General features: G+C 45.3%; 1 protein-coding gene and 1 long non-coding RNA gene across 8 annotated transcripts in view; one reads left to right on the top strand and one right to left on the bottom strand.

Annotated features, from left to right (window-relative positions):
• Window positions 1-25984, bottom strand: part of LOC119955159 (neuronal PAS domain-containing protein 3) — a 1584282-nt gene extending 1558298 nt beyond the window's left edge. For 6 of the 7 annotated variants that reach the window (XM_038781147.1, XM_038781137.1, XM_038781126.1 and 3 more), the window contains exons 1-2: window positions 25643-25984; window positions 21594-21632 (exon numbers count right to left, since the gene is read on the bottom strand). In XM_038781147.1, coding sequence (XP_038637075.1) covers window positions 21594-21632; window positions 25643-25806 — 203 coding nt within the window. In that variant the 5' untranslated portion in view covers window positions 25807-25984. Of the gene's footprint in view, window positions 1-21593; window positions 21633-22608; window positions 22802-25642 lie in introns of those variants that run through there. The other variant, XM_038781155.1, reaches the window with a different exon arrangement.
• On the top strand, window positions 21896-24876 carry LOC119955184. Its single transcript, XR_005458405.1, has 2 exons — window positions 21896-22240; window positions 22721-24876. It is a non-coding gene; the product is annotated as an uncharacterized LOC119955184 (long non-coding RNA).
• Window positions 25985-27385: the final 1401 nt, after the last annotated feature.

Raw genomic sequence — 27385 nt, forward strand, 5'->3', positions numbered from 1 at the left:
CTTCACACCAAACCGATAAAGTCAGCCTAAACAACGGAGACTACCATTCCCCCAAATGTGACAAAAAGAGATCTGGAAAAACTGTCAAGCCTCCAGACCATCTGAATTTATAAAATCAAAGAATTTAGTGGGGATGGGGAAGTTGGGGTGCGGATAAGGGGTAGCAAACAAAGGTTGCGTTGTAAATATATTTGGGTAAAGACTTGGAGGGAGGTGCAGTATAAGAGAGTTTGGCAGAACTAGGGTTAATGCGGGACTGGAGAATAGTGCCACTCACAGTACAATGTAGAGTCACATGATGGTAGACTGTGTATAGAAGAGTCTGGAAGAAGACAGTGTGGAGACAGAACCCATGCAGGGCTGTACCTTGGAGATATATATATATATATATTTAGGTGTTAACAATAAAAAAAATGTTCAACCATACAGTTATAATGTTCAACCATGACCTCTTAGTGAAGCACCAAACAACCTACAACACCAGCTCCCTGCAAGTCAGCTTTCCTGGAGTCAGTCCAGCTTCTGAAGTACGCTTGTGTAAATAAACATTGAGCCATTGCCAAAATAGAAAATCATTTTTTAAAATCTGTTGATCAAGATTTTCCCTTGTGCGCAGCTGTTTTGACAAACTAATGGAGGTCTGGGCTCTGAGTCAAGCCAAGACATGCTGGGTGGATGGGTTGAATCATCTTACATTCAGCAAACACATTTCCTCGTGACAGGAAACCTGGTTCCCAGCCTATGCTTTCAATTGAGTTATAATGATTGATGAGGAAAAAATAAATAATTAAATGGATTACTTGTGCTCATATTAAGAAAACAATAAGTGAGATGTGCAGGATTGGCACTGATGTTAATCATCTTTATGTCATCCAATATGAGAATAATTTCTCTATGTGAACTTGACTAAAATAAATATACAATATTCAAACAATCCTTTTCTCATAATTTTCATTCTGAATAATCAACTACTGAAGATGATCTAACCGAATATTGCAAAATCTACGAAATTTTCAAAAATGAGAAAAACAAAATTTAAACATGTTTTTAAGCAAGTCATTTTGGGGCACAGATTTCAAGTATACTTGGATCCTTAATTTACTTCCCTCTTTACAACAATTCATCATTTGACTTTGGTTCTTGATTCCAGGATCTATGCATTTTAGTCTTGAATCAATCACTTGGAGTCACTGAAGCATAGTGTCTGATTTAACTAACCTTTGAATCATCCCGCCCAGTAAAGAATGGAAGAGAAATGCTCTTCCTATCAGGCAAGCTGAGATTGAGAATTCACCAGTTAGTCAAATTACAGGCATTATGCAACATTCCCATATTAGGCCATCAGTAAGACAAGGATACTCACCCAATAACCCTTTCAAATCATTAACATGCAATAACTGTATTGTATGCTGCTCAGATCTAATGCAAATATAAAGAGCAAAAGCAAGACATCTAATCGCTACAGGACAAACTTACATACGTTTTAGAAATCTTTGAAAGATCAAAATGGTTTCAAGAAGTAAAGCAAGAACCCATTTTTGTTTTACACCAGGCTGTTTCTACGCATTTATGGCAACCCTCTATCAAATTAATGCAAATGAGCAATCTACTTACAAAGACATATAAATCTAATATGTATATATTAATAGATATAAAATCAATGCATACGACTCGTACCAATATTTACCACTGTAGCATACAGCTGCTTTTTTGCAGGACATGCATATCAAGGTATGTAGTTTAAAGATCTTATTTATGACACTATCACATATTTGGGCTGAGTTGCAAGCTTCCTCTTTCAATACTACTTAGTAATCTCCTGATTAATAATAATCATTTCTACCGGTGGGAGGGGAGCGGGCTTGTGCAATATGTTATGATGGAAGTATTGAAAGTACGTGGATGTTTGCACATTTTTGCCTTTTTTGCTTTCTTTCTGATGATGTCTGTAACTGTTTATAAAGCCAAAAACTACCTCAATAAAATTGTTTATTTTAAAAAATAATAATAATCATTTCTGACACACATTTGATAGATCCAGTATCTGTGCAATATTTTATGAAGCTATGGGCTTAAATCTTGCAAAATAATTCCATATTTCTAATATTTCTCCATTTATATCTACAAAACTGAAAATTGATTGTGCTTAAATTGTTGTATGATCTATTCATACATGAGGCATGGAATAAATAGTGCAATAATGCTCTTGAAAGTAGTCTCATACCACTTGATCTTCACATCTCCTGTAGTACAAATACAAATTACCAAGCCCTACAGGTGCATAAAGATTTTCATGGACAAGAAGTTCATTCAAAAAAAAAGGTATTGCCAAATTCTCTCAACGGGCACTTGCATGTGCTCAATGCAGAACAATGTGAGGTCACTCAGAGAAATGAAAGATTGAAACAATAAACACTGGTCCACCAGAATCTAGGCTTAGTTTTAAAATAGGTATTGACTTCTATATCTTTGAACCACTGAAACTCCCTTGTTTTAATTTGAATTCCAAAAGAACAGCATCAATGATGGCTGAAACCATTTGGTGATCATTACTCGAAAATTAGATCATGCCTTAATCAAAGTGAAATTCTGCATCTAATGAGTCTGGTAACAGGACTATGGTAAATTAATTCACCTGCCTCATTAAGATAGTCGTAGCAAGCTTCTAGCACCTGTCCCAGTCCCAGAGGTAACTCGCCCATTGTGGAGAGTTTATAATGATTAACAATTTTTTTTTGCGGAGGAAGTGAAACCATATAGCAATCCAGCTCTCATTTGTATGTGGTAAATATCAGGTAAACAACTACAGAAGATAAAATGAAAGAAAATACAAACAAAGCAATAAAGAAAAGGACCATTAACTATGCTGGATTGATGTCTACAATTCAAATAACCTCACTAATGTTAAAGCTCATATATAGCAGCTGCAAAGGAATATTTGTTTATAGTGTTCACTCGTGGCTTCCTTAATTCAATGAAATATAACGGCTTTCATTTGTGTAACATGTCTCACATCTTCAGAAAGTGGTCCCTAACCTATTATTTTGTTTTTTATTCATTCATGGGATGAGAGCATTGCTGGCAAAGTCAGCATTTGTGCCCACCGCCAAGTGCCTTTTAGAAATGGTAGCCTTCTTAAGACACAGCAGTCCACGTGGTGTAAGTACACCCACAATGCTGTTAGTGATTTTCAGGTTTTTGACCCAGTGACAGTGAAGTTATAATTCCAAGTCAGGATGGCGTTGGGGCTTGCAAAGGAATTTGCAGGTGGTGATATCCCTTTTTGCTATCCTGGTCATCAATGTTGGGAAGCACAGCAAGGTCCCATGAACAACAATGAGATAAACGAACAGATAATCTATGTTAGTAAAAATAGAGATTGCTGGAAATACTCAGCATGTACGGCAGATGAAGGATCATCATTGACTTGAAATGTTTCTCTCCGCAGATGCTCCCTAGCCTGCTGAGTATTTCCAGCATTTCTGTTTTCATTTCAGATTTCCAACATCTTCACTATTTTGGAAATGTTGATATGGAAGTAAATGCTAGTCAGAACATCAGAAGAACTCCGTGTAATGGTACCAAAACACCTATTCCATCCCCCAAGAGTGCTGATGAAACCTCAGTTTAATGTCTTATCCATAAGAATAGTATCTCAAACAAGACTAGAACTGAAGTGCCAACCTCGATTATCTGCCCAAGTCCTGGAGTGGGTCTAGATCGCAAAAATCAGATATTAAGTGTCACCATTGGCTCACGGTTGATATCGATATTGCCACAAATTTGAAAATTTAAAACAACTGAAGTTGCAATAGTTTACATATAAAACTTATTTTTTCCTATGTTTTTGATCCACCTGCGTGGTCAGTACTCAGTATTCAATATTTTTATCAACATCTCCAATTTTTGGTGATTCAAAATTAATTCCCACTACAGGAAATCAATCTGATGAGATATACCTGATTGCTTCTACCAAGCAGGTATCCATGTGAATAAACATTTCTACGATTGCATATAACATGTTTAATGAACAACTTAACGAAAATTCCTCCTGACATCTTTCAAAAATGAAAGATTTTACTCAGGTGGGTTATCCACAACAACCAAGTCTATTTTTCTCATGTTTAATAGAAATATTTAGTTGGCCATAACATCAAACATCTGTTTTTATTTAAAAAGTACCTGATCAATTAGTGGTTCACTGTTCAAAGTTTAAAGTTGAATTCAAGTTTTAGTAAGAAAATTAATGTTGTATGTGAGCTATACGTATCCAGGTTTTTACGCTGACATGTCAAAGAACTCCAGCAGCCACAGGAATATTCACCCAACCCCCTGCCTGCCGCAACGCAGTGCTGACCCGGTGTGGCCAGTGCCCACACTCGCCCTACCGCCAAGCAGTGCCCACACTCGCCCCACCGCCAAGCATTGTCCACACTCGCCCCACCGCCAAGCAGTGCCCACACTCGCCCCACCGCCAAGCAGTGCTCACACTCGCCCCACCGCCAAGCAGTGCCCACACTCGCCCCACCGCCAAGCAGTGCCCACACTCGCCCCACCGCCAAGCAGTGCTCACACTCGCCCCACCGCCAAGCAGTGCCCACACTCGCCCCACCGCCAAGCAGTGCCCACACTCGCCCCACCGCCAAGCAGTGCTGACATTCGCCCCGCCACCGGGCAGTTCCCACACTCACCCCGCCACCGGGCAGTGCTCACACTCACCCCGCCACCGGGCAGTGCTCACACTCGTTTCGCCACCGGGTTGTGCTCACACTCGCCCCGTCACCGGGCTGTGCTCACACTCGCCCCGCCACCAGAATGTGCTCGCACTCGTCCCGCCACCAGAATGTGCTCACACTCGCCCCGCCACCAGGCAGTGCTCACACTCGCCCCGCCACCAGGCAGTGCTCACACGCGCCCCGCCACCAGGCAGTGCTCACACTCGCCCCGCCGCCAGGCAGTGCTCACACTCGCCCCGCCACCAGGCAGTGCTCACACTCGCCCCGCCACCAGGTAGTGCTCACACTCGCCCCGCCACCAGGCAGTGCTCACACTCGCCCCGCCACCAGGCAGTGCTCACACTCGCCCCGCCACCAGGCAGTGCTCACACTCGCCCCGCCACCAGGCAGTGCTCACACTCGCCCCGCCACCAGGCAGTGCTCACACTCGCCCCGCCACCAGGCAGTGCTCACACTCGCCCCACAGCCAGGATGTGCTCACACCCGCCCTGTCAGCAGGCATTGCTCATACCCTCTCGCTCCACAGATGTTGCCAGACTAGTCTATATTTGCACCTTTCCTGAACTCAAAATGAAACATAACGGGCGGAATTCTCCGCTCCCGAGCGGACTCCGAGGCCGGCGTGAAACTGGCCGAGTTCACGACGGCCTCGGAGTCCGCTCCTCACACCCTATTCCCCCCCCACCCCAGGGGGCTAGGGGAAGCGCTCCATAAATCTCGGCCGCCGGGCCCTGATGCTTGCGTCAAGGCAGCGCGCCAAGAATGACGCGACGCCGCGCCTAAGTGACGTCAGCCACACATTCGCCGGTTGGCCGGCTCCAACCCGCGCATGCGCGACTGACGTCACGACGGCTCACAGCTCCAACCCGCGCATGCCGTCTTCCCCTCCGCTGCCCCACAAGACGTGGCGGCTTGATCTTGCGGGGCGGCAGAGGGGAAAGAGTGCATCGCTTGGAGACGCCGGCCCGACGATCGGTGGGCACCGATCGAAGGCCAGTCCCCTCCCGAGCACGCCTGTGGTGTTCACTCCCCTCTCCGCCCCCCCACAAGCCACAAACGAGCATTTGGCGCCATGTTCACAACGGCAGCGACCAGGTGTGGTTGCCGCCGTCGGGAACGTCAGGCCGCTCGGCCCATCTGGGCCGGAGAATCGCCGGTCGCCGTGAAAAACGGCGAGCGGCAATTCATCCGAGCGGGGGGTGGGAGAATCGCAGGGGGTGCCAGGGCGGCGTGTCGTGAGTCGCCCGGCCCTCCCGCGATTCTCCCACCCGGCGTGGGGAGCGGAGAATCGCGCCCATCATCCCAGCTGGGAGACTAACTGTGGCTCTGCACCACGGATGGATCACTTCCTCACTTTTAAATGTTGATCACACACTGAATTCCATGTGCTCGCATAGCTTTGTCTACTCACTTAATCAGTCTGTCAACCTTTGAAATTTCCTGTTTCCATCTAAAACAATTAGTCAGTCTCCTAAAAAAAGTATCACAGCAATCTTGGACATACAATGCTTTATTCCATGATCAAACCATTAAGTTATACGGTGAAAGGCGAGGCCCCCAGAGATTCTTGGGGGAAACCACATGTTACACCCTTTTATCCCTACTCTCTGTTTCCCACCTTCCAACCAATTCCTGATCCATGTCATAATGTTACCTCCGGTTCTGTAGGTTCTCACTTCTGTAAATCATCTTGTTTGAACCTTTATCAATTTTTTTCCAGATGCCAAAATGGAAAGCATGCATCAACGCTCATCCTTTCAAGGACAGTACGGTGGTGCAGTGGTTAACACTGCTGCCTCATGGCACTGAGGTCCCAGGTTCGATCCTGGCTCTGAGTCACTGTCTGTGTGGAGTTTGCACATTCTCCCCGTGTCTTCATGGGACACAACCCAAAGATGTGCAGGGTAGGTGGATTGGCCATGCTAAATTGCCCCTTAATTGGAAAAACTTAATTGGGTACTCTAAATTTATTTTTTTTAAAACACTCATCCATCCAGCATACTAGTGGCCACCTCAAAACATTATGATCTGAGCATTAAGACACTTTTAGATGCTTATCCAAATGCTCAGTAGCTCTATCTCTAATGAATCCTGGTACTACTCCACTGTTGACGATAAACTGACAGGGTGTAGATGCTTGGCTTCTCTCTCCCAACAACCTCCACTGCCCCCTCCCCCATCTCTTCCTAAATAGTGGAGTGATACCTGAAATTTTTCAACACAAGGGCACAATTCCCAAGCTTTGGAAATTATGAGTAATGGTACTGCAATTTGCTCACTTATTATTTTACTACATCAGGGTGGGAACCATCAATTCCTGGGAATTTGTCTGTCTCAAGTTAAATATTTACTCCATTATCAGTTTTCTTTGTGAACTTGAATTATAGAAACCGAACTCTCCAGAAGGAGGCCATTTGGCCCATCAGGTTCGGTTCCCCGCTAGTCACTGTATGTGCAGAGTCTGCATGTTCTCCCCGTGTCTGCATGTGTTTCCTCCGGGTGCTCCGGTTTCCTCCCACAGTCCAAAGACGTGCAGGTTAGGTGGATTGGCCATGATAAAGTGCCCTGAGTGACCAAAAAGGTTAGATGGGGTTATTGGGTTACGTGGATAGGTGGAAGTGAGGGCTTAAGTGGGTCGGTGCAGACTCGATGGACCGAATGGCCTCCTTCTGCACCGTATGTTCTATCAAGTCTGCACAGATCCACTGAAAGAGCACCCTACCTAGGCCCACACCCCCACCCTATCCCAGTAATCCCACCTCACCTTTTGCATACTAAGGTGCAATTTAACATGGCCAATTGGCGAGATGGTGACATAGTGATATTGTCACTGGATTAGTAATCCAGAGACCCAGAGTACTCTGGGGTCCCAGGTTCAAATTCAGCCACTACAGAAGGTGAAATTAGAATTTTTAAAAATCTGGAATTAAAAGTCTAGTGGTGACCATGAAACCATTGTCGATTGTCATAAAAACCCATCTGGTTCACTAATGTCCTTACCTGGTCTGGCCTATATGTGACTCGAGACCCACAGCAACGTGGTTGTCTCTTAACTGCCCCTCACGGGCAATTAGGGAGGGACAATAAATGCTGGCACAGCCTGCGATGCCCACGTCCCATGAATGAATAAAAAAACAATCACGTAACCTGCACATCTTTGGACTGTGGGAGTAAATCGCAGCACCCGGAGGAAACCCACACAGACACGGGGAGAATGCGCAAACTCCACACAGTCACCAAAGGACGGAATTGAACGCAGGTCCCTAGCGCTGTGAGGCAGCAGTGCGAACCAGTTCCACCATGCTGCCCATAAATCATTTTTTTTCCCACCGTGACTTTTTTTTTTTTAAAAGAGTCCTTTGCACCACAGTTGCCATCCGACATGTCAAATATTTTCAGAATTTTATGTTTACATTTCAGATGTAGATGTACAGCATCTGCATTATTTAGTCTTTTCTACTGTAAGAGCTTCTGAGACCAGATAATAAAATTCTGGACAAGGAGATGTTTGATGCATGGTATCAGGACAGTCTACTAAGACTTCTGGTGGCGGCCATGAACTGAGCGGTCGCACGAAAGGTGGCTCTCACCTGGAAACTTCTTTTTGGACCTTTTGACCCGATGAACGGGCACCAAACTAGCAAAAAGTAAAGCCATCAATGACCCCACCCTATTTGAAATGCCGGCGAACCAACAGTTAAACCTGCAAGAAGAGCAAAAGCAGAGAGAGGACGACCCCAACCTGGGAGCAAGGGGATCCGCGTGGCGACGCAAACTTGAACGTGGTGGACTTACAGATTCGCCAACGCTGACCCAGTCGTCGACGGAGAAGCTGATGGAGTTAATTTCTACAGAACTTCAAAAGCATAGGGAGGCGGTAAAGGAGGACCTCATGTCAACGATGAAGTTGGCATTCGAGGCCGCAATAGCCCCCATACGGGGAGCAATGGACAGGGTGGAGTTACAACTGGAGGCCCAAGGAGTGATGATTCGGGACCTGGAGAAAGCTGTCACCGAGCAGTACGAGCAGAGCGCCTCGCTCGAGATAACGAGGTTGCCAGCAACCCTAAAGACGTTGAAGAGAAAAGTAGATGACCAAGAGAACAGGTGTCAAAATCCCCCGGATCATCGGACTACCAAAAGGTAGAGCCCAACCGTGTTTGTATCAAAGATGCTCGGAGAGGAGGGCTTCACTAAACCCCCAGACGTAGATCGAGCCCATGGGTTGCTCTGCTAAAAAACAAAATCAGGGCAATAATCCTAAAACTGCACAGGTACCAAGATAAGTAGTGGGTTCTGAGTTGGGCAGTTGTTTAATTGGGAAGGACACGCCATCTGGACCTATCAGGACATTGGGGCCGACCTGGTCAAGCATGGGCAGAGTTTAATGGGGCCAAAGCTGCACTCTTTAAGAACAAGATGTGATTCAGCGTGCTATATCCAGCGACATTTTGGGTCACATATGAGAAGAGATCATGGGCGGGATTCTCCCCTACCCAGCGGGGCGGGGTGTCCCGGCGGGACGGAGTGGCGTGAACCACTCCGGCGTCGGGCAGCCCCAAAGGGGCTAGGGGCTGGGCCCGCACCTTTAGGAAGTAAGGAAATATCTAAGTAAGGAAGGAATATATAAGTAAGGAAGTAAGGACCATCTAAGGAAATAAGGGAGAGTATCAAATTGAAGGAAAAAGCATACAAAAAGTGGCAAAGATTAGTGGGGGACTAGAGGACTGGGAAATCTTTAGGGGGTAACAGAAAGCTACTAAAAAGCTATAAAGAAGAGTAAGATATATTATGAGAGTAAACTTCCTCAGAATATAAAAACAAACAGTAAAAGTTTCTACAAATATCGAAAACAAAAAAGAGTGGCTAAGGTAAATATTGGTCCTTTAGAGGATGAGAAGGGAGATTTAATAATGGGAGATGAGGAAATGGCTGAGGAACTGAACAGGTTTTTGGGTCGGTCTTCACAGTGGAAGACACAAATAACATGCCAGTGACTGATAGAAATGAGGCTATGACAGGTAAGGACCTTGAGATGATTGTTATCACTAAGGAGGTAGTGATGGGCAAACTTATGGGGCTAAAGGTAGACAAGTCTCCTGGCCCTGATGGAATGCATCCCAGAGTGCTAAAAGAGATGGCTAGGGAAATTGCAACTGCACTAGTGATAATTTACCAAAATTCACTAGACTCTGGGGTGGTCCCGGCGGATTGGAAATTAGCCAACATGACACCACTGTTTAAAAAACGAGGTAGGCAGAAAGCGGCTAAATATAGGCCAGTGAGCTTAACTTCGGTAGAAGGGAAGATGCTGGAATCTATCATCAAGGAAGAAATAGCGAGGCATCTGGATGGAAATTGTCCCATTGGGCAGGCGCAGCATGGGTTCATAAAGGGCAGGTCGTGCAGAACTAATTTAGTAGAATTTTTTGAGGACATTACCAGAGCGGTAGATAACGGGGAGCCAATGGATCTGATGTATCTGGATTTCCAGAAAGCCTTTGACAAGGTGCCACACAAAAGGTTGCTGTATAAGATAAAGGTGCATGGCATTAAGTGTAAAGTAGTAGCATGGATAGAGGATTGGTTAATTAATAGAAAGCAAAGAGTGGGGATTAATGGGTGTTTCTCTGGTTGGCAATCAGTAGCTAGTGGTGTCCCTCTGGGATCAGTGTTGGGCCCACAATTGTTCACAATTTACATAGATGATTGGAGTTGGGGACCAAGGGCAATGTGTCCAAGTTTTCAGATGACACTAAGATGAGTGGTAAAGCAAAAAGTGCAGAGGATACTGGAAGTCTATAAAGGGATTTAGTTAGATTAAGTGAATGGGCTAGGGTCTGGCAGATGGAATACAATGTTGACATATGTGAGGTTATCCATTTTGGTAGGAATAACAACAAAAAGGATTATTATTTAAATGATAAAATATTAAAACATGCTGCTGTGCAGAGAGCTGGGTGTGCTCGTGCATGAGTCGCAAAAAGTTGGTTTACAGGTGCAACAGGTGATTAAGAAAGCGAATGGAATTTTGTCCTTCATTGCTAGAGGGATGGAGTTTAAGACTTGGGAGGTTATGCTGCAATTGTATGAGGTGTTAGTAAGGCCACACCTGGAGTATTGTGTTCAGTTTTGGTCTCCTTACCCAAGAAAGGACGTACTGGCGCTGGAGGGTGTGCAGAGGAGATTCACGAGGTTAATCCCAGAGCTGAAGGGGTTGGATTACGAGGAGAGGTGAGTAGACTGGGACTGTACTCGTTGAAATTTAGAAGGATGAGGGGGGATCTTGTAGAAACATATAAAATTATGAAGGGAATAAATAGGATAGAGGTGGGTAGGTTGTTTCCACTGGCGGGTGAAAGCAGAACTAGGGGGCATAGCCTCAAAATAAGGAGAAGTAGATTTAGGACTGAGTTTAAGAGGAACTTCTTCACCCAAAGGGTTGTGAATCTATGGAATTCCTTGCCCAGTGAAGCAGTTCAGGCTCCTTCATTAAATGTTTTTAAGATAAAGATACATAGTTTTTTGAAGAATAAATGGATTAAGGGTTATGGTGTTTGGGCCGGAAAGTGGAGCTGAAACCACAAAAGATCAGCCATGATCTCATTGAATGGCGGAGCAGGCTCGAGGGGCCATATGACCTACCCCTGCTCCTAGTTCTTATGTTTCGCGACTAGGCCCACTCCGGAGTGGTTGGCGCCCCCCCCCCCCCCCCCCCCCCCCCCCCCCCCGGCTGGCATGGAAGGCCTTTGACGCCATGCCAGCTGAGGCCGAAGGAGCTCTGCCGGCCAGAGGGAGTCCGCGCATGCGCGGGAGCGTCAGCTGATGTCATCCCCGCGCATGCACGGGGGGGGGGGTCACCTATGCGTCGGCCATCGCGGAGGCTGACACGGCGGACGTGTTGGAAGAGGGTGCCCCCATGGCACAGGTCTGCCCACGGATCGGTGGGCCCCGATCGCGGGCCAGGTCACCGTGGGGTCACCCCTTCGGGGCCAGATCACCCCGCGCCCCCCCCAGGACCCCGGAGCCCCCCCGCGCCGCCAGGTCCCGCCGATAAGGGACCTGGTTCAATCTATGCTGGCGTGACCGGCATAGAAGCAGCGGGACTTCAGCCCATCGCGGGCTGGAGAATGGCCGGGAGGGGCCCGCCAACCGGCACGGCGCGATTCCCGCCCCCGCCGAATCTCCCGTGCCGGAGAATTTGGCGGCCGGCGGGGGCGAGATTCACGCGGCCCCCTGGCAGTTCTCCGACCCGGCGGGGGGTTGGAGAATCCCGCGCCATTTCTTCAATACACTGGAAGAAGCAAATGATTTTGTTCAGAGGAACGGACTCTAAAACGGTGGGGCAGATGTACATTATATATGGGAATATTTGCTGTATGGTTTTTCTATGTGTTTTTCTCTTTCTGAGGACTGTTCTTGTTTTGGATCTGCTTCTTGACTGGTTGTGTTTTTGTCTCACTCTTCTATATGATTTGGGTTGTTTCTCTCCCCGAGTTCCTGTGCCCCAGTGGGCGGGTAGCCGGCTACATTTTGCTCCGCGGTGGTTGAGTGGGAAAGCGCCACAGGTATTGTCGCTGAGGAGGGGAAGGGAGTGCTGAGAGCGGAAAGGGGAGATCGAACGAGCGGAGGCGTTTGGGAGGGGGGGGGAGCTCTGAGTAGTGTAAGAGGGAAGGTATGGGGGAGTAGAATGCTAGTCACAGACGTGAAGATGGATAGAAGGAGGAAGATGCTGGTAGATATCTTGGACGGCCCTATAACAAAGGCAAACCCAGACATGCAGGGGCATGTCTGCGAGGCAAACATGGCTGACCCCATAAGAGGGGGGTGAACAGAAGTTCCGTCAGAATATTCACCGGAACATGAGGGGACTCAATGGTCGGTGAAAAGATCCTCAGCTGGATTCTCCGTCAGCGACATCCTCTGCTTCACCGGCAGCGCATTCACGCCTGTGGAATTCCTGACACCATGGGGGTGTCCATAAGCGGAAACCCCACTGGCCGGCTGCTGGGACGGAGGATCCCACTGCCTGCAGGGACCGCCATACCAAAAATACGTGCAGCGAGACAGAGAATCCAGCCCCTTGAGTTTTCGCTCACCTAAAAAGACATGAGGGCAAGGGTGATGACAATACTTCAACAAAAGGGTAACCTTCACAGCAGCGAACACGGTGACTGACCCAGAGGACGGAACATAATTGTAAGTGGGGTCCTAGAGGGAGTTCCGGTGGTATATATGCCCCAAACTGGGACAACGCGAGTTCGGCAAAAAGAGATCCCCGACTTAGAATATTGGACCTGAAGGCAGATAGATCCAGTCCCAATTCAGGGGCTAAATCGGGAATGAAGAAAATGATGGGGTGGTGGTCGTAGCGGGGGAGGGGGGACCCTTGGAGGTTCAACCACCTGAGGGAGGAGTTCTTCCCCCACATCCAGTAAACCTACTCCCGGATAGACCTTTGTGGTCGGAAAGTCGGTGCTTCCAGGGGTGATAGGGATGGAATACTCTGCAATAGTAATCTTGGGCCACGCACCGCACTACATGGCTGTGAGGTTGGAGGCAGGCCAGATCCTGCATCTCCCTATGGAGGCTGGACACAGCCCACCTTGCCAAAAATACTTTTTGCCATCAACATATACGTAATCTGCTACAAGAATGGGAAGGTCTCATCCTCCACATTCTGGGAGGCAGTGATCAGTGGAGAAATAATAGTATAAAGGGCTCAGAGACAGGAGGGAAAATGCAGCCAAGCAGCAGCTGATCAACTCAATACTGAAAGTGGATCAAAGGTACTCTACAGCCCCAACCATGGAGCTGCTAGCAGACAGGATAAAAATTACAACTGTGATTCGACCTGCTCTCCACTGGGAAAGCAGTACGCCAGCCCTGCCAAACATGGAGTGCCTTTTATGAACATAGGGACAAGGCCGGCCGTCTACTGGCACACCAGCTGAGGAAACAGGCATCCACATGAGAGATAGCACAGATCAGGGACAAGAAGGGACAGGCGGTCACGGCCCCAGAGGAGATCACCAGAGCCTTTGTGGCCTTATACCAGGGATTGTACACCCCTGAGACCCCGGATAGGGACTCGTGATGAAGCAGTTCCTGGACGGGCTGGACATCCCAGTTGTGGGGGAAGAAAAGGAACATGGACTGGAAGCACCTTTGAGTCTGGAGGAGGTCATGGAATGCATCAATTGCATGCAATCAGGGATTGGATGAATTCCCGGTGGACTTCTACAAAGGTTTTGTGGCAGCACTGGCTCCACACCTGTGGGAGATGTTCAATGGCTCACTGTTGAGGGGAGCCCTGGCACCCATGCTGGCAAAGGCCTTAATCTCACTGATCCCAAAGAAAGGCAAAGACCCGATGGAGTGTGGGTCATCAAGAAACATCTCTCTGCTGAACAATGACGCTAAGGTCCTGTTGACTGTTCTGGCGAGGTGACTGGAGAGAAGCTTACCAGAAGTAATTGCGGAAGACCAGACCAAGATTGTCAAGGGCAGACAGCTGACAGCGAACATCTGACGCCTGCTGAGCGTGGTCATGTCCCCACCCAGGGAGGAGACACCAAAAGTGATCAACTCCTTGGTGCAGAGAAGGCCTTCGACTGGGTTGAGTGGAAGTACTTCATTGAGGTACTAGAACGGTGTGTTTGGGCCAGTGTTCATGTTATGGGTGAAACTGCTGTACAGTTCTCCCATGGCGACCATGCAGGCAAACACCACCAGCTCAAGCTATTTTCGACTGCACAGAGGCACGAGGCAGGGATGCCCATTCTCCCCACTGCTGTTAGCTCTGGCAATTGAACCACTGGGCTATGACACTCAGATCAGCGAAGGGGTGGAGAAGCATTCAGAGAGGAGACAGGGAGCCCAGAGTCTCTCTCTACGCGGATGACTTAGTCCTCTATGTCTCAAATCCCCTCGCCAACATGGGTAAGATAATGGAACTCTTTAGACAGTTCGGAGCTTTCACACGATACAAACTTAACCTAGCAAGAGCGAAATCTTCCCGGTGAACCCCCAGGGGGAGAAGCAGAGCTGGGAACATTGCCGCTCAAACCGGCGCAGAACAAGTTCAGATACCTGGAGATCCAGGTAGCCCATAACTGGACCCGGCTCCAGAAGTGGAATCTGTCTAACCTGGTGGAGGAGGTGAAAAGGGACCTACAGAGGTGGGTCTCACTCACTAGGGGTCCGGCGAACCACTCGCGCATGTTCTGGTCCTGCCCAAAACTGACCAGATTCTGGACTATCTTCTTCGAGGACATGTCCGAGGTCTTGGGGGTTATGGTGCAGCCAGGGCGGTCTTCGGGTTTCCGAACAGCCAGAGCTATTGGAGGGAGGGGACTATTGGATTTACCAATTATTTGGGGGTCCTTTAAGAAATCAACTAAACATTTGTGGAGAATAAAATGCTTCTTTAAAAATACAGGGCTGGATTCTCAGATTTTCAGGCTAGGTCCTGAAGCCGGAGTGGAAACGGTGGCGTTTTACAACTGGAAATTTGGCGCAAAACGGCCACCGATCCTCCGTTTGGCTGGGGGCGAGTAGGAGGCATCGTAGAGCACCCGGCTCTAGCTGCCAATACGGCCCGGAGAATTGCCGGGTCCGTAGCCGTGCATGCGCATAGCGGCGGCCGTGCCATGCAACACATGACCAATGCCGTTGGGAACTTGGCCGGTCGGGGCAGAGCATCAGGGGGTGGGCCTCAGGCAACGTCCTGAGGCTACTGATACAGCGTCCGGCATACTCCTAGCATACGTCGCTTTGGAGGGGGCGTTGCATGCAAAAGCGGCACCGCTCCCCGATTTTGGCAGAAACAAGATTCTCCGTCCAATCGCCGAACACGATTTCGGCGTCGGCAACTGGAGAATCCCACCCAGAGAGTCTGAAAAAGTATAATCAACTTATAAAACATGAGTGAACTGTTGAACCTTGATCAAGACTAACTACAGATACCAACAATGATTCAAAAGATGTACTGTATAAGCCTACCTAAAGAAACAATGTGAAGGTACATTCAGCAGAATTGCAACAATCTAGTAACATAGCACGGCTGGAGGGTAGTCATGACGCAAATATTTAGAAGGTGAGAAAGCACGCGAAATTATAGTGTCTGGGAAATATTAATTAATCTTGAGTAAGTGATTAATGTCTAATCACCTTTTAAGTGATTGACACCTTTCTGAACGATCAAGAGGGGTTTCAGCTGGGAGTAAAAACTAATGAAAATGAATAAGGGACAAAACTATTGATAAAAGCCGGGATTCTCCGAGCCGGCGCTGGCTCGGAGAATCGCCGTCACACCTAAACGGCCCACGACGTGGTCTGCGAACCTCCGGTGACCGGAGAATCACCGCCAGTCGCACGCGGTTGACATGGTGCCGGTCGGGGCCATTGAAAGAGGCCCCCGCGGTGATTCTGCGCCGGCAACTGCCCAAGTTCCCGCCGGTGTGGTTCTAACATGGTTCCACCCAGCGGGCACTCGGAGTCGCGGCTGCGGTGTCCGCCCTGGTGGGGGACGGGGGGATCCGTCACTGGGGGGGGGGGGGGGGGGCCTCCAGAACGGTCAGTATCGCGATTGGGGGCCACGGTCTGCGGGGGGGCCTATTTCTTCGGGGACGGCCACTGTGTGGGTCCGCCATGATGTGCGGGGCCGGCGCCTCGCACATGAATGGACTCACGGCCGACAGTGCAGGGCCGCTTATCGGCAGCCGGAGCTGCGTGGAGCACTCTGGCGCCATGCTGGCCCCTTGAGTGCCACGGAATCGCTGGGCCAAGAGGCCCGTTGATGCCGGCATGAAACACTCCGGTGTTTAGGCCAGCGTGAACGCTTAGCCGCTGTTTTGAAGAATCCCGGCCAAGGATTTGCTTAAGAATATGATGGTATGATTAAAGTTTTTTTAAAGTATTCTAGCCCTGAGTGGCATTGGAAGAACATAATTTAATTATTAAAAAAATCATTATGCTGTTGGGTTCCATCCTGAACATTCTGCAATGAATTTAATTGGTAATTAATGCACTGAGGAAGCAATTTTTGAGACTCATGGGAAGTTTCACAATGAGCTGTCATTTTTTAGTGCTAATGACAGAACAACACAAATCATCCAACAAATTGTGATGATTTGCAACTCATGGGTTATCTTTTCCTTGCCACAAATTGCTTCACAATTTACGCACTAATCATGGTGTGTACTTGAATCTTCCTTCTCTATTGTCAGCACATTCCCACCTGATGTGCTAAAATCCTATGGGAGACACATTTGTGTTTCTGACAATTGTTAAACTCTGCATTTGTTACAAATAAACCTCAGGTTTATAAACCACATACACCCTTACTTTTAGAATTATTACTATGCTAGCTTTCATAATGACTGGCACTGAAATTCTAAAGTTATTTATTGTCAGTAAATTACTTCTAAATACATTGAACAGAAAATTACTATGGGCATGATCCAACAGCCACGCTGCACCCAAAAAACAGTTTGCTGCGGAGCAGCTTAGCCGATAAAAGCTGGAGACCCCACACCAGCTCGCAAAGCCTCGCAAGAACTAACCCAATCTCGCGAGAAGTTGCGATGTAAATCCTGGCCATTAGGGGTGGGGTCTGTTTTGAGCAAATTTACATATTAGAGCATGACAGCTTGTCGCACTCTAATATGTAGTTTCCCCGAGGTAACCGAGACATTGGGATCTATCCCCTTCGCCTAGGAAACCTCAGGTGAGTGCCGTTCAGCGCTATTCCCCACAAACATGGGCCAGATGGAACAGCAGTCGTGGGGGTCTCCGAGGAGGTTGGAGGCCCATAGGTGAATGCCAAATTGCCCAGATGGCACTGCTAGATGGCAGGGGCACTACCAGGCTGCCATTTGGCACTGTCAATGTGCCAAGCTGGCATTTTCTGTGCATTGGCGATCAGGCCAGGGTGCCCTGTGCGGGTGTTGGAGGGGCTGCGGGGAACCTCCCATAGTGCGTTGGGGCTTGGGGAAGGTGAGGGTCAGTGGGCGCATCAGAGGCCTCGGAGATCGGAACCCCATTTTAAAATAGTGTCCCGATCTCTCACTGAGGAGACTGTAACTAAGGAGTTCCAGCGAGCGTTCCCCACTGAGGCCCCTTATTTAACACGAGTGCCGTTGTATAGCTGCAAGTACCAGGAAACACACAGCTAAACGCACTCGCTATTGGACACTGTTCCCATTTAGCTGTATCGCACCCTATATAAATACAAGTATTATTTATTATGCAAGTTGATTCTGTTTGCTCATGAAATATATGCTCCTCTAAAACGATAGGTAGGTGAACAAAGTTTTTCCATTGTTAACGCAAGTTCAAAGTGTTGACAACTCCAATTTTCACGTGCCAACAGTATTATAGACCGCAGAAAAGGTGGGTCTATGAAAGTACTATTGAAGTTAATACATCTGTTCCTGTAGATATAGAAAATCTCTGAACCGGTTTCCCATGAAGACTGAATCACAGCAATAATATGTACAAGGAGAAAATATCCCCAAGATTATTCTGGTGTGCAGGTTCACAGATCTCTGAAGGCAGCAGGACAAGGTAGATAAGGTGGTAAAGAGCAGGGAGGTCATGCTGGATCCGTATAAAATGCTGGTTAGGCCCCAGCTGGAGTATTGTGTACAGTTCTGGTCACCACACTATACAGCAAAAGTGATTGCACTGGAGAGGGTGCAGAGGAGATTCAGCAGGGTGCTGCCTGGGCTGGATTATTTCAATTATCAAGAGACTGGATAGGCTAGGGTTGTTTTCCCTGGAGCAGAGAGGCTGAAGGGGAACATGATTGACATATATAGAATTATGAGGGACATAGATAGAGTGAATAGGAAGGTACTTTTCCCCTTGGTAGAGGAATCAATAACCAGGGGCATAGATTTAAAGTAATGGTTTAGAGGAGATGGTAGGAAAACTTTTCACCAGAGAGTGCTCAGACTCTGGAACTGACTGCCTGAAAAGGATGGTAGAGGTGGGAACCCTTTTAAGAAGTATTTAGATGAGCACTTGAAATGCCATTGCATACAAGGCATTTATACATATGGGCCAAAAATAGGATTAGAATAGAACATAGAACGATACAGTGCAGTACAGGCCCTTCGGCCCACGAAAATAGTTAGGTGTTTGATGGTCGGCGCGGACGTGATGGGCTGAAGGGCGCTTTCCGTGCTGTAAAACTCTGGGCGCTTTCCGTGCTGTAAAACTCTATGACTAGAAGATACAGAAACAAGTAATATAAAAGTGCCTGGGTAAGTAGCACTTTGTAGCAATCCAGCATATGGATATCAGTCAATGTTTCACTCACCAAATGAAAAACTCAAATGTGTTGTTTTGACCTGCTGCATACAGCTCAAGTAATTCCCACTTATATTATTTCCACTTAATGCATTCAAACACCATGATGGAACAATAAAATGCAAATATACTTTCTGTCGACTTCTATGAAAACCTTTTTAAAATTGCATGAACTGGGTGCATGAACTAGTTCTGGCTTTGAATTAAACATAGAAACAAAAAAAATGGAACCAGGAAGAGGCCATTCAGTCCGTTGAGCCTGCTCCGCAATTCATTATGATCATGGCTGATCATCAAGTTCAATATCCTGGTCCCCCTTATTATTGTTAAGAGGGTATAAAACAATTAAGTGAATATAGGTAACAAGCCCTCACTGGCATCACTTAGTTTTACCAGATCAGTGTATCAATGTGCAAGTTACATAACAAGCTAAACAGTCTGCAGCATTAGAACATTTGGGAAATATTCTATTATCCAATTCAGACTTTCTGAATTAACTGCTATCAACTTACATGATGTTACTTTTGTTCTTTACCCACCCATTAAATTTGACTTCTTTCTATCAATTCACACAGTACCTTTCAGACTTCCTGTTCTTGCATCTCCCAAGCATACAAAAGATACTGGAGTCGTCAAGAACAAAATATCCTATAAAGGAAAACGCCTAGCCTCCACTTGGTATCTCAGACACCCTTGCTGGGTTAAAGAGTAGTAATTAGAAAAAGTTTATATTTTCTCTTGCAAATTTAAATGTTAAAAACGCAATATCAACCATTTCAATATACTGTTTATTACCAAATAATCCTCACGGGACAAATTTAAAATGGAATTTAGATTCAAGTAACTAATATTCTTCAAACTAAAGTACCAGAATTGCAATGACTCCTTTCTGGTGGGTGACTTAAAAAAACATTGAAAACTTAAGACATCATTATTTTTTTTAAAACAATGTTGCAATAACCATCATTTACAGGAGCCAAGGTTTAATTTGTTTGTATTTGCACATTATTTTAAAACTCTTTTGTTATCTGTATATTACATGTTTGAAAAAAATAAAATGTTAAACTCTCCTTGTTCCACATTTCCATTAATAACTTTACTAATTCTTCAATGACTGCCACTGCGGCCAAATAATGCTGACGATTCAAGTTTCATATTTCTCTTATCCAAAACTATACAAGAGTATAAAATAATGACCGGGGACTACAAAAGAATTTGTCAGAAAATTAACCAACGGTTGACAACTGGCACACATTAAATTGCAAACAGCATTCCGTACTTAAAGAGTTAAACTAATATATCCATCAGTTACTGTACCCTCTACCTCAGTGTTTTAAAAATATTCAGGTAGCTATTTGGCACAAAAGAATATTCACTATAGACAACAAAAAGTGCAATAATTGTATTTGATAAGATCATCAAAACTTTATAGCACATCACTATGCACACCTTAATCAAATATGTTGAAGTGATTATACCAAAATAAGTCAGAAACAGTAATTAATTTTAGATGCCTCTATGCAAAGGAAATAACATAAGTTCACTTGCTCATTTTTTCCTCCTCCAGGTACCAAACCACAATTCAAATATTAAACTATATGTCTACTAACAGCTCTGTGATCCCAATCCAGACTATTTCATTTTCAATAATTACATCTTCCCAGCCTGATGAGCAGAATCATTCACACCAGCTTTTAAAATGGCAGCAAAGAAAGAAGAATCTATTAAGAAGGATCAAATTAAATATATCCTCCTCCAACTTCTATCAAATTTTCAGGCCAAGTGTTATTTAGTTCCACTCTCAAGTCGAGCAGAATAACAAATCACATTCTTTGATTTACCCTCTCAGAATACCAAATGGAGATAGGTGATAAAGAAAGCACTTATGCACAAGCTATGAAGTTTCTCCTCAAAATTAATTCCATCTTGAAGATTCCAATCTCTGATAAATTCCCAGAATGGCTTAAAAATATACTTCTGTGCTCCAGTCTGGAAGATTACTAAGGCTATCTTACTATGAAAGCACTTACTATAATACTACTTCAGCAGAGAGAGAAAAAACGCACACTTGGAATAGGCAACCTCAAGCTTTACTGTCAATCTGAGCCTTTATCAAGTCTCAATAAAGCATTATACAACATATATAACATATATTGAAATTTATATATCAGGGTATCACAATAGGATTGAGAGTGCATTTTAAGTGGCAATATATCAATCACAATATTTTACGACATATTTTCTTTTATTTCTCACTTTATACCTCCTTGGCATAAACAGAAAGCTCCCTGATGGTCTCACCATCTTTTCCCACTCCATGGTGATCCTCCTAAACTTGGACCACAATAAACTACAATTTAAGCTGATCACATACTTTTCTGATAATTATGCCATCCCTATTTTTTGTTATAATTATCTGAAATCACAGTATTTTCAGTCCAGAATGGGGATTTAATGCATCAAATATATGGCATGTTGTATTTCTGTGATGCTGATTTTTTTCGTCTTAAACAAATCCTCCAATAACCATACATTTCATACCTTGGCATGACTGAAGCTTGGTAGCAGAATGAAGGTCCTCTGAATAAAGCAGAAAAAATTAACAGAAAAACTTTGAGTTCTTCAGAAGGACTACTGCTAGTACATTGTATGACAATATTTGAATAAATGAATGAATAACCCACATAAACTGTCCTCTTGCTAAAACCTATGAAATAGTCAATTTCTTTTTTCTTCAGCTATAGAAATGTACCTCAGTTTCAGAATAAGTTGAAGTATAGAATTATATGCACCTTCAATTAAAATTGCACTGCTTTAGTTTGTCATGGGCCAGTTTTTAAATCTTACGACTATATTTGAAAATTTGAACTTCAATTACCTTTTATGTTATTTAAACTTCTCCTCTTCCTCCAACCTCAAAATAAAAATTTAGTAACATTTTTTTAAACTTTAATACTATTTAAATTCTTGGCAGTTAATATTTCTATCTTTTTAGATTCTGGTGCATTTATCATTAATCTTTTCATTTCAGATGTGCCTGTTTAGTTCATGTTTTGTTAGCATGTTAATTTTGCGGTTCACAACTATTTCCTGTTGTTTTATGCAAATGTAATATTAACCCTAGCCTCAGACAGTTCTATTACAAAAACAAGCTCCTGTCAAAGAAAGCTTCTCTCTCGTCTGGCCTAGTGAGTACCGAGCCGTATAGCAATGGTGGCCTCTCTAACATAGTGTCATAGGCCCTGTCTCCGCAATGTACTGAGGAGAGGTTAGAAAATCAGTGTGCGTGTTTTCCTGCTTATAGAAATTGAAGTGGAGCAGGTAATGCTGTGAATGAGAATGTGCTTCTTTCCAAGAACTGGTCCTGGCGGTGACGAGGGGCGGGGGGCAGCGGCTTGCAAACCCGGCCACTTACCCCGGCTCCTGGATACGATGGGGGTGGGAGTGAGGTCGTGGTGGCACTCAGCAGCAACTGGCAGGTCAAAGCCAAACTCCCAACAAAGTATCATGGCAACAAAAAAAATACCCAGAATCACGCCACAAAAACTGTCGTTACCGTTCACGTCTTGAAGGGTCGTGCTGGAAGCCTTGCTTGGTGGGCGCCATTTTTCTCGTCAGCCGTTACTTTGCTGTTTTTTTGTTTGATTTTTGTTTTGCTTTTTCTCTAGCTGCGGCCCGGTGGTGCAGTGGGAAAGAAACGAATACTATTTGAGGACAGCCATTGCAGAGTTACGGTTAAGTCCAGTCCAACTGTCTGGCTCCGGGATTACCAGCCATCAGAGAGTGAGAAGCGCTGTGTGCAGAACACGAGTCAGGGCCAACCAGCATGCCAAGAAAAGTAAAGCGAGCCTTGGCTGCACCTCAAATAATCCCAGGGACATTCCATGGTTTTCAAGCTGCAACCGCGAACCCACAAACAGCGGCAGGCACCATCACACCGCTGCATTTTTCCGGAGAGCTTCGATTCCCATTGCAAGATAAAGTCTTACTGCATCTCTCGGTGCTGTTTCGCTGCCTGTCTTTCGCTCGCTCTCTTTCCCAGGGACACATTACTGTAGCTGGCGCAACTACGCCACTCAGTTGCTGTTTCATTCACTTTATGGGGAATAACTAAGGTTTGATATAATACTACCTCATATTTATGGGATCTTATCAACCGGATTTAAAGGCTTTCATTTTACGGTATACTATTAAAGAGATACGTGACATTCAAAATACTAATCGTCTTATTTAGGAAAAAAGTCTGTGTAATCTTTCATAATATAAACCCCATTCAGCCTGGAAATGTCACCTAAGCCTCTTGGCAATCGTCCCAGCGATTATTGCTAGGTTCCAAAGGAATTTAGTTGCTGGCGTGTAATTATTATCATTACTTAAACATGTCTTTCCTCTTCTCAATGATTTACAAAAACAAACGAAAACAATCGTTGCAGGTTCCAATGACTACTGTACCTGCTAAATATTTATCTAAATGATGCTCTGCGACGTGTTGGTAACTTGTTTTGACACCAACCTGGCACTCAAACTGCCATAAATCTGTGTGTGGGATTCCATTATCTCGCCCATAGTAATGTATCCAAGTATTAATGTATAACGTTACAATTACTCGCGCAAAGCCAGGAACTTTTTGCTTTTATTACAATGTTAGATATATTGGTTGCGTTTTTAACTCTACGCCGTTTCCAAGGCGCCACATCTATCATGTTAAAATGTAATTTCGCAAAGGCAACATTGTTTAAAAACTGCAGAAAGCAGGTGCATCTCAGTCACATGGTGAAGTAACAAGGTATTCATCAGATGATTTGTGAATTGGTGAAGAGTATGGGATTCAAACATGGGGCCTGATTTTAAAAATGCTTAAGTTATTTCAGTTTATTTCAGTATATTTTAAATTTATTTTTCGATCGTCGGATCAACACAAAGTAAGTCGAGTCTTTTGCAGCACAGTGCATTGATTATAGTAGTTTAAGGGTATTACATGCATTGGTGTTAGTAGAATACATAACCGAAGTTATACCCGTGTACGGGATTTGGTTCAGTCGGATTGCGCAGTGTAGAGTTGAAGGATTTGTTAGTGAGTTTTCCAATGCACATTGTGAGAATAAGAAAAAATGTCAAACCGATTTTCTCACATTACAAAACTTTGCTTTTGAAAGCATTACAATAAATGCAGTAATCTTCCTTTTTGTGGTCAGCGAAAGGAAGTGAGATTCTTTTTTGGAGCCCACGATGCTATGGACTTGCTTGTCAGAGGATTGATTTTAAAGCTGACTTATTTCTCGTCCTATTAGTAACAAACAATAGGAATGTTACACTTTGCGAGTGAGAAAGTAGACATGTTTAAACTACTTCTGTTTTATTTGTCTTGCAGTTTTCCCATAAAATAATCAATCCAATTTTTGACAAAAGTCCTGAATGTTTTAAGCTCTTTATCGTCTGTTGACTGTATGATTACTGTCACACGTACAGTCAAATAACTAAATTATGCGATATCATTCAATTGTCAAAAACATTCGGTTATTTTTTAAACTCCGAAAGTATATAACTTTTTTGTACGTAACATGTTGGTATCTAACATTTTATAGCAAGACTTTTAACCGCAAATTTAACATATATGTTTGAAACTGTTATCTGCATATCTAATACTCAGAGCGTTTTTATTTAATTTTAGATCAACATTTCCATTAGCTATGCGTTGATCCGTTAGTTGTGATTATGATAAGTGTCTTGGAATATTCGGAATGTTTAATGTAGAAATACTATTAATGTATCTATAGTTTTAAATAATATAATTGAACTCTTATTAAAAGAACACAGGAACATTTGACTCAGTCCTCTAAAGAAATCGAATCTATTCTAACTCCGAGCACCCCCGCCCAACCCCCATGCACAAAAGCATTACAGCACCAGTGAACGAGTGCAAAACTTGCACTTTTGCATTTAATATGGGCAGATACATTATGGAGATCATTGGATTTGAATATTTGCTAGAAAGTCAGTATTACTTGGAATATTGCAGAAACATGTACTTAGTTTGACAGATTTCTCGTTTTAGTAAATAGACTTGAACTAATTTAAAATTTTGAAAGGAACTGGACTTTGGCTTCCAAAACACGGTGTCTGGTAAAGCTCCCTGAGTATTTGCTTTCCTTGTTCTCCATTGATGCACTGATGGAATATTTACAAACATTTTCATTTTTCCACCCCGGTAAATATGAGCCTTTGTCGCGTAATCAATGTTTAGGGAAGTGTCCGCGTTTCCTCCTGATGGTAAGCCTTCAAATGCACAACCCGTTTCCACCACATGTTGGTAGTAATATTTCAAAATTAACTTTCGTTCATGGCTTATTATAGAAACATGTGACTAACAATTTAATCAAAGGCGAGCGTGTTAAAACAGGATGATTTTTAACCCACCCCCGCGCCAATATTGTAGAAGTGGTAGCAAACATTCCTGTAAACATATTGGAGGAAAGAGAGTGGGAGATTTGAAGGGTGTGTGCGTAGTTAGCAGCTGAAACCTTTCTCTGTGCCGTGAGATTATGACAGTGTAAAGTTATCCCCCAGGCCGGAGGCAGTAAGACACTTACCGTTGTTGGTAGGATGAAAGCCCCACGTTTTGGGGTGTCCCATTAGCAGCAGCGGTGGTGGCGGCGGCAGTCCTCCCCACACCAGGTGTAGCAGTAACCGCGCCGCCTCCTCCACCAGTTGCTGCCGTTACTTGTACGCTGAAATCCGGGAAAATCCTAATCATCCCCGCGCTAGGATCACCAACGATCAGCTCCACGATTGCGTCTCACTGAGCTGCAATTTTCCCTTGAGCAGTAAATTGAACTTCAATCCCATTAGTGATAACTTCCACGCCGTGAGGGTGGGCTGCCCTTTATCTCTTCCTTTATTTATGTCCTACTTAAGTGCTGCAGACAGATAAACAGCGGGGGGGCGGGTGGGGGTGACATACTGACTCCGGCGCTGGGAAGAGTGGAAGGCAGCTCGACTGTCTAACTTGCTGCAATTTGCCCGGCGAAAGTAGAGACCAACTTGCCCCTGAACTGGAGTCGAGCAGCTCGCGCCGCTGGTTCGTTGACACTTAATAGCGATTCTGGCGCGCGACGCCTCGCGACCAATCGCGTCGCGCGCTGGACTCGGCTCCCGCACCCTCCCGGGAAGGAGGAGGGGGAGCGCGCGCATGCGCGCATCCTATAACCGTTAAGTCCGAAAGGTCGGAGCTCGAGCTGGTGGAGTTGGAACAGCGCGAGCCAGGACTCTGCGCATTGTCCGCCGTGGCAGCAGCCACGTTAACCACCCTCCCCTCCATCCACGGAAAGCCCTTCGTTCCTCGCGGAATCTGACCCGGCACCGATGCCTGTCATAGAATGTTGAAACGCCCAGACATTTTAGAATCAGTAAATGCATACATGTATTGTATGTCCTTATTGCTGTCAAACCCGAAGTATTCAGCTGTTTAATGTGTTTGCACGCACCGGCCATGACTGAGATGAGACCGGGCCGGTGTTCACTGCAACGTTTGCTGGGTGATTGACCCGGGAGGCGCGCGATCCTGTGGTTGTCAGTCAACGGAAGCAGCGCGCTGGTGGGGGCCGCACAGCCGCCACCTGTCAGAGCTGGACTGGACTTCTTACTCCAGCAAACAGTACCTGAGTGCCCCGCAATACCACAATCATGCAGGCTTACAGAACAGACGCTCTGCATTGCGTCCGGTTACGGCTGTAGGTACAGAGAGTCAGTAACAGTCCATCATAATAAAACAGCCTTGTAGTGCAGGGGTCGGGTGGGTTGTGTGATTGCCATAATCGCCCAATCTGCTCGACAAATAGTGTCATCAAAATCTGGAAAGTATGAGGATTACATTTGTGCGGCTGATCAATGGTTTGTAGTTTAGGAAATGAAACTATTCACGAGGGAGTTACGGGGACGGTGCCACGCGTCTCTGCCTGGTCCCTGAGAGGCTTTATTTAAAAAGTTTTTATTCATCACTCACTGCGGGTATATCTTTTCCGCTCCCGCATGAGCTGCGCGATACTTTCCGTGAAATGTCAACCGAGGTTTGTTATGGTCTTGCACCAAGGCATCTGGCTGTCCTGACCACATTTGACAAATGTTTCTCAGCCGATAAGTGAACGATCCGGGAGCGCGCATCGGCATTTCAACGAATTGGAAAACTTGGAAATATTTCCAGCAGGCTCCCTTACAAAATGTAACCTGAAATATCGCACAACGTTTGTACCTGGTATGCAATGTTATCCGATATCCTGGCATTTCCCCACGACAATACTGCGAGTTTAATTTTCTCCTCTTGGAAACTCCAAGGT

The sequence above is a fragment of the Scyliorhinus canicula genome, chromosome 2 (assembly GCF_902713615.1).
Source record: "Scyliorhinus canicula chromosome 2, sScyCan1.1, whole genome shotgun sequence".
In the NCBI taxonomy this organism is placed as follows: domain Eukaryota; kingdom Metazoa; phylum Chordata; class Chondrichthyes; order Carcharhiniformes; family Scyliorhinidae; genus Scyliorhinus; species Scyliorhinus canicula.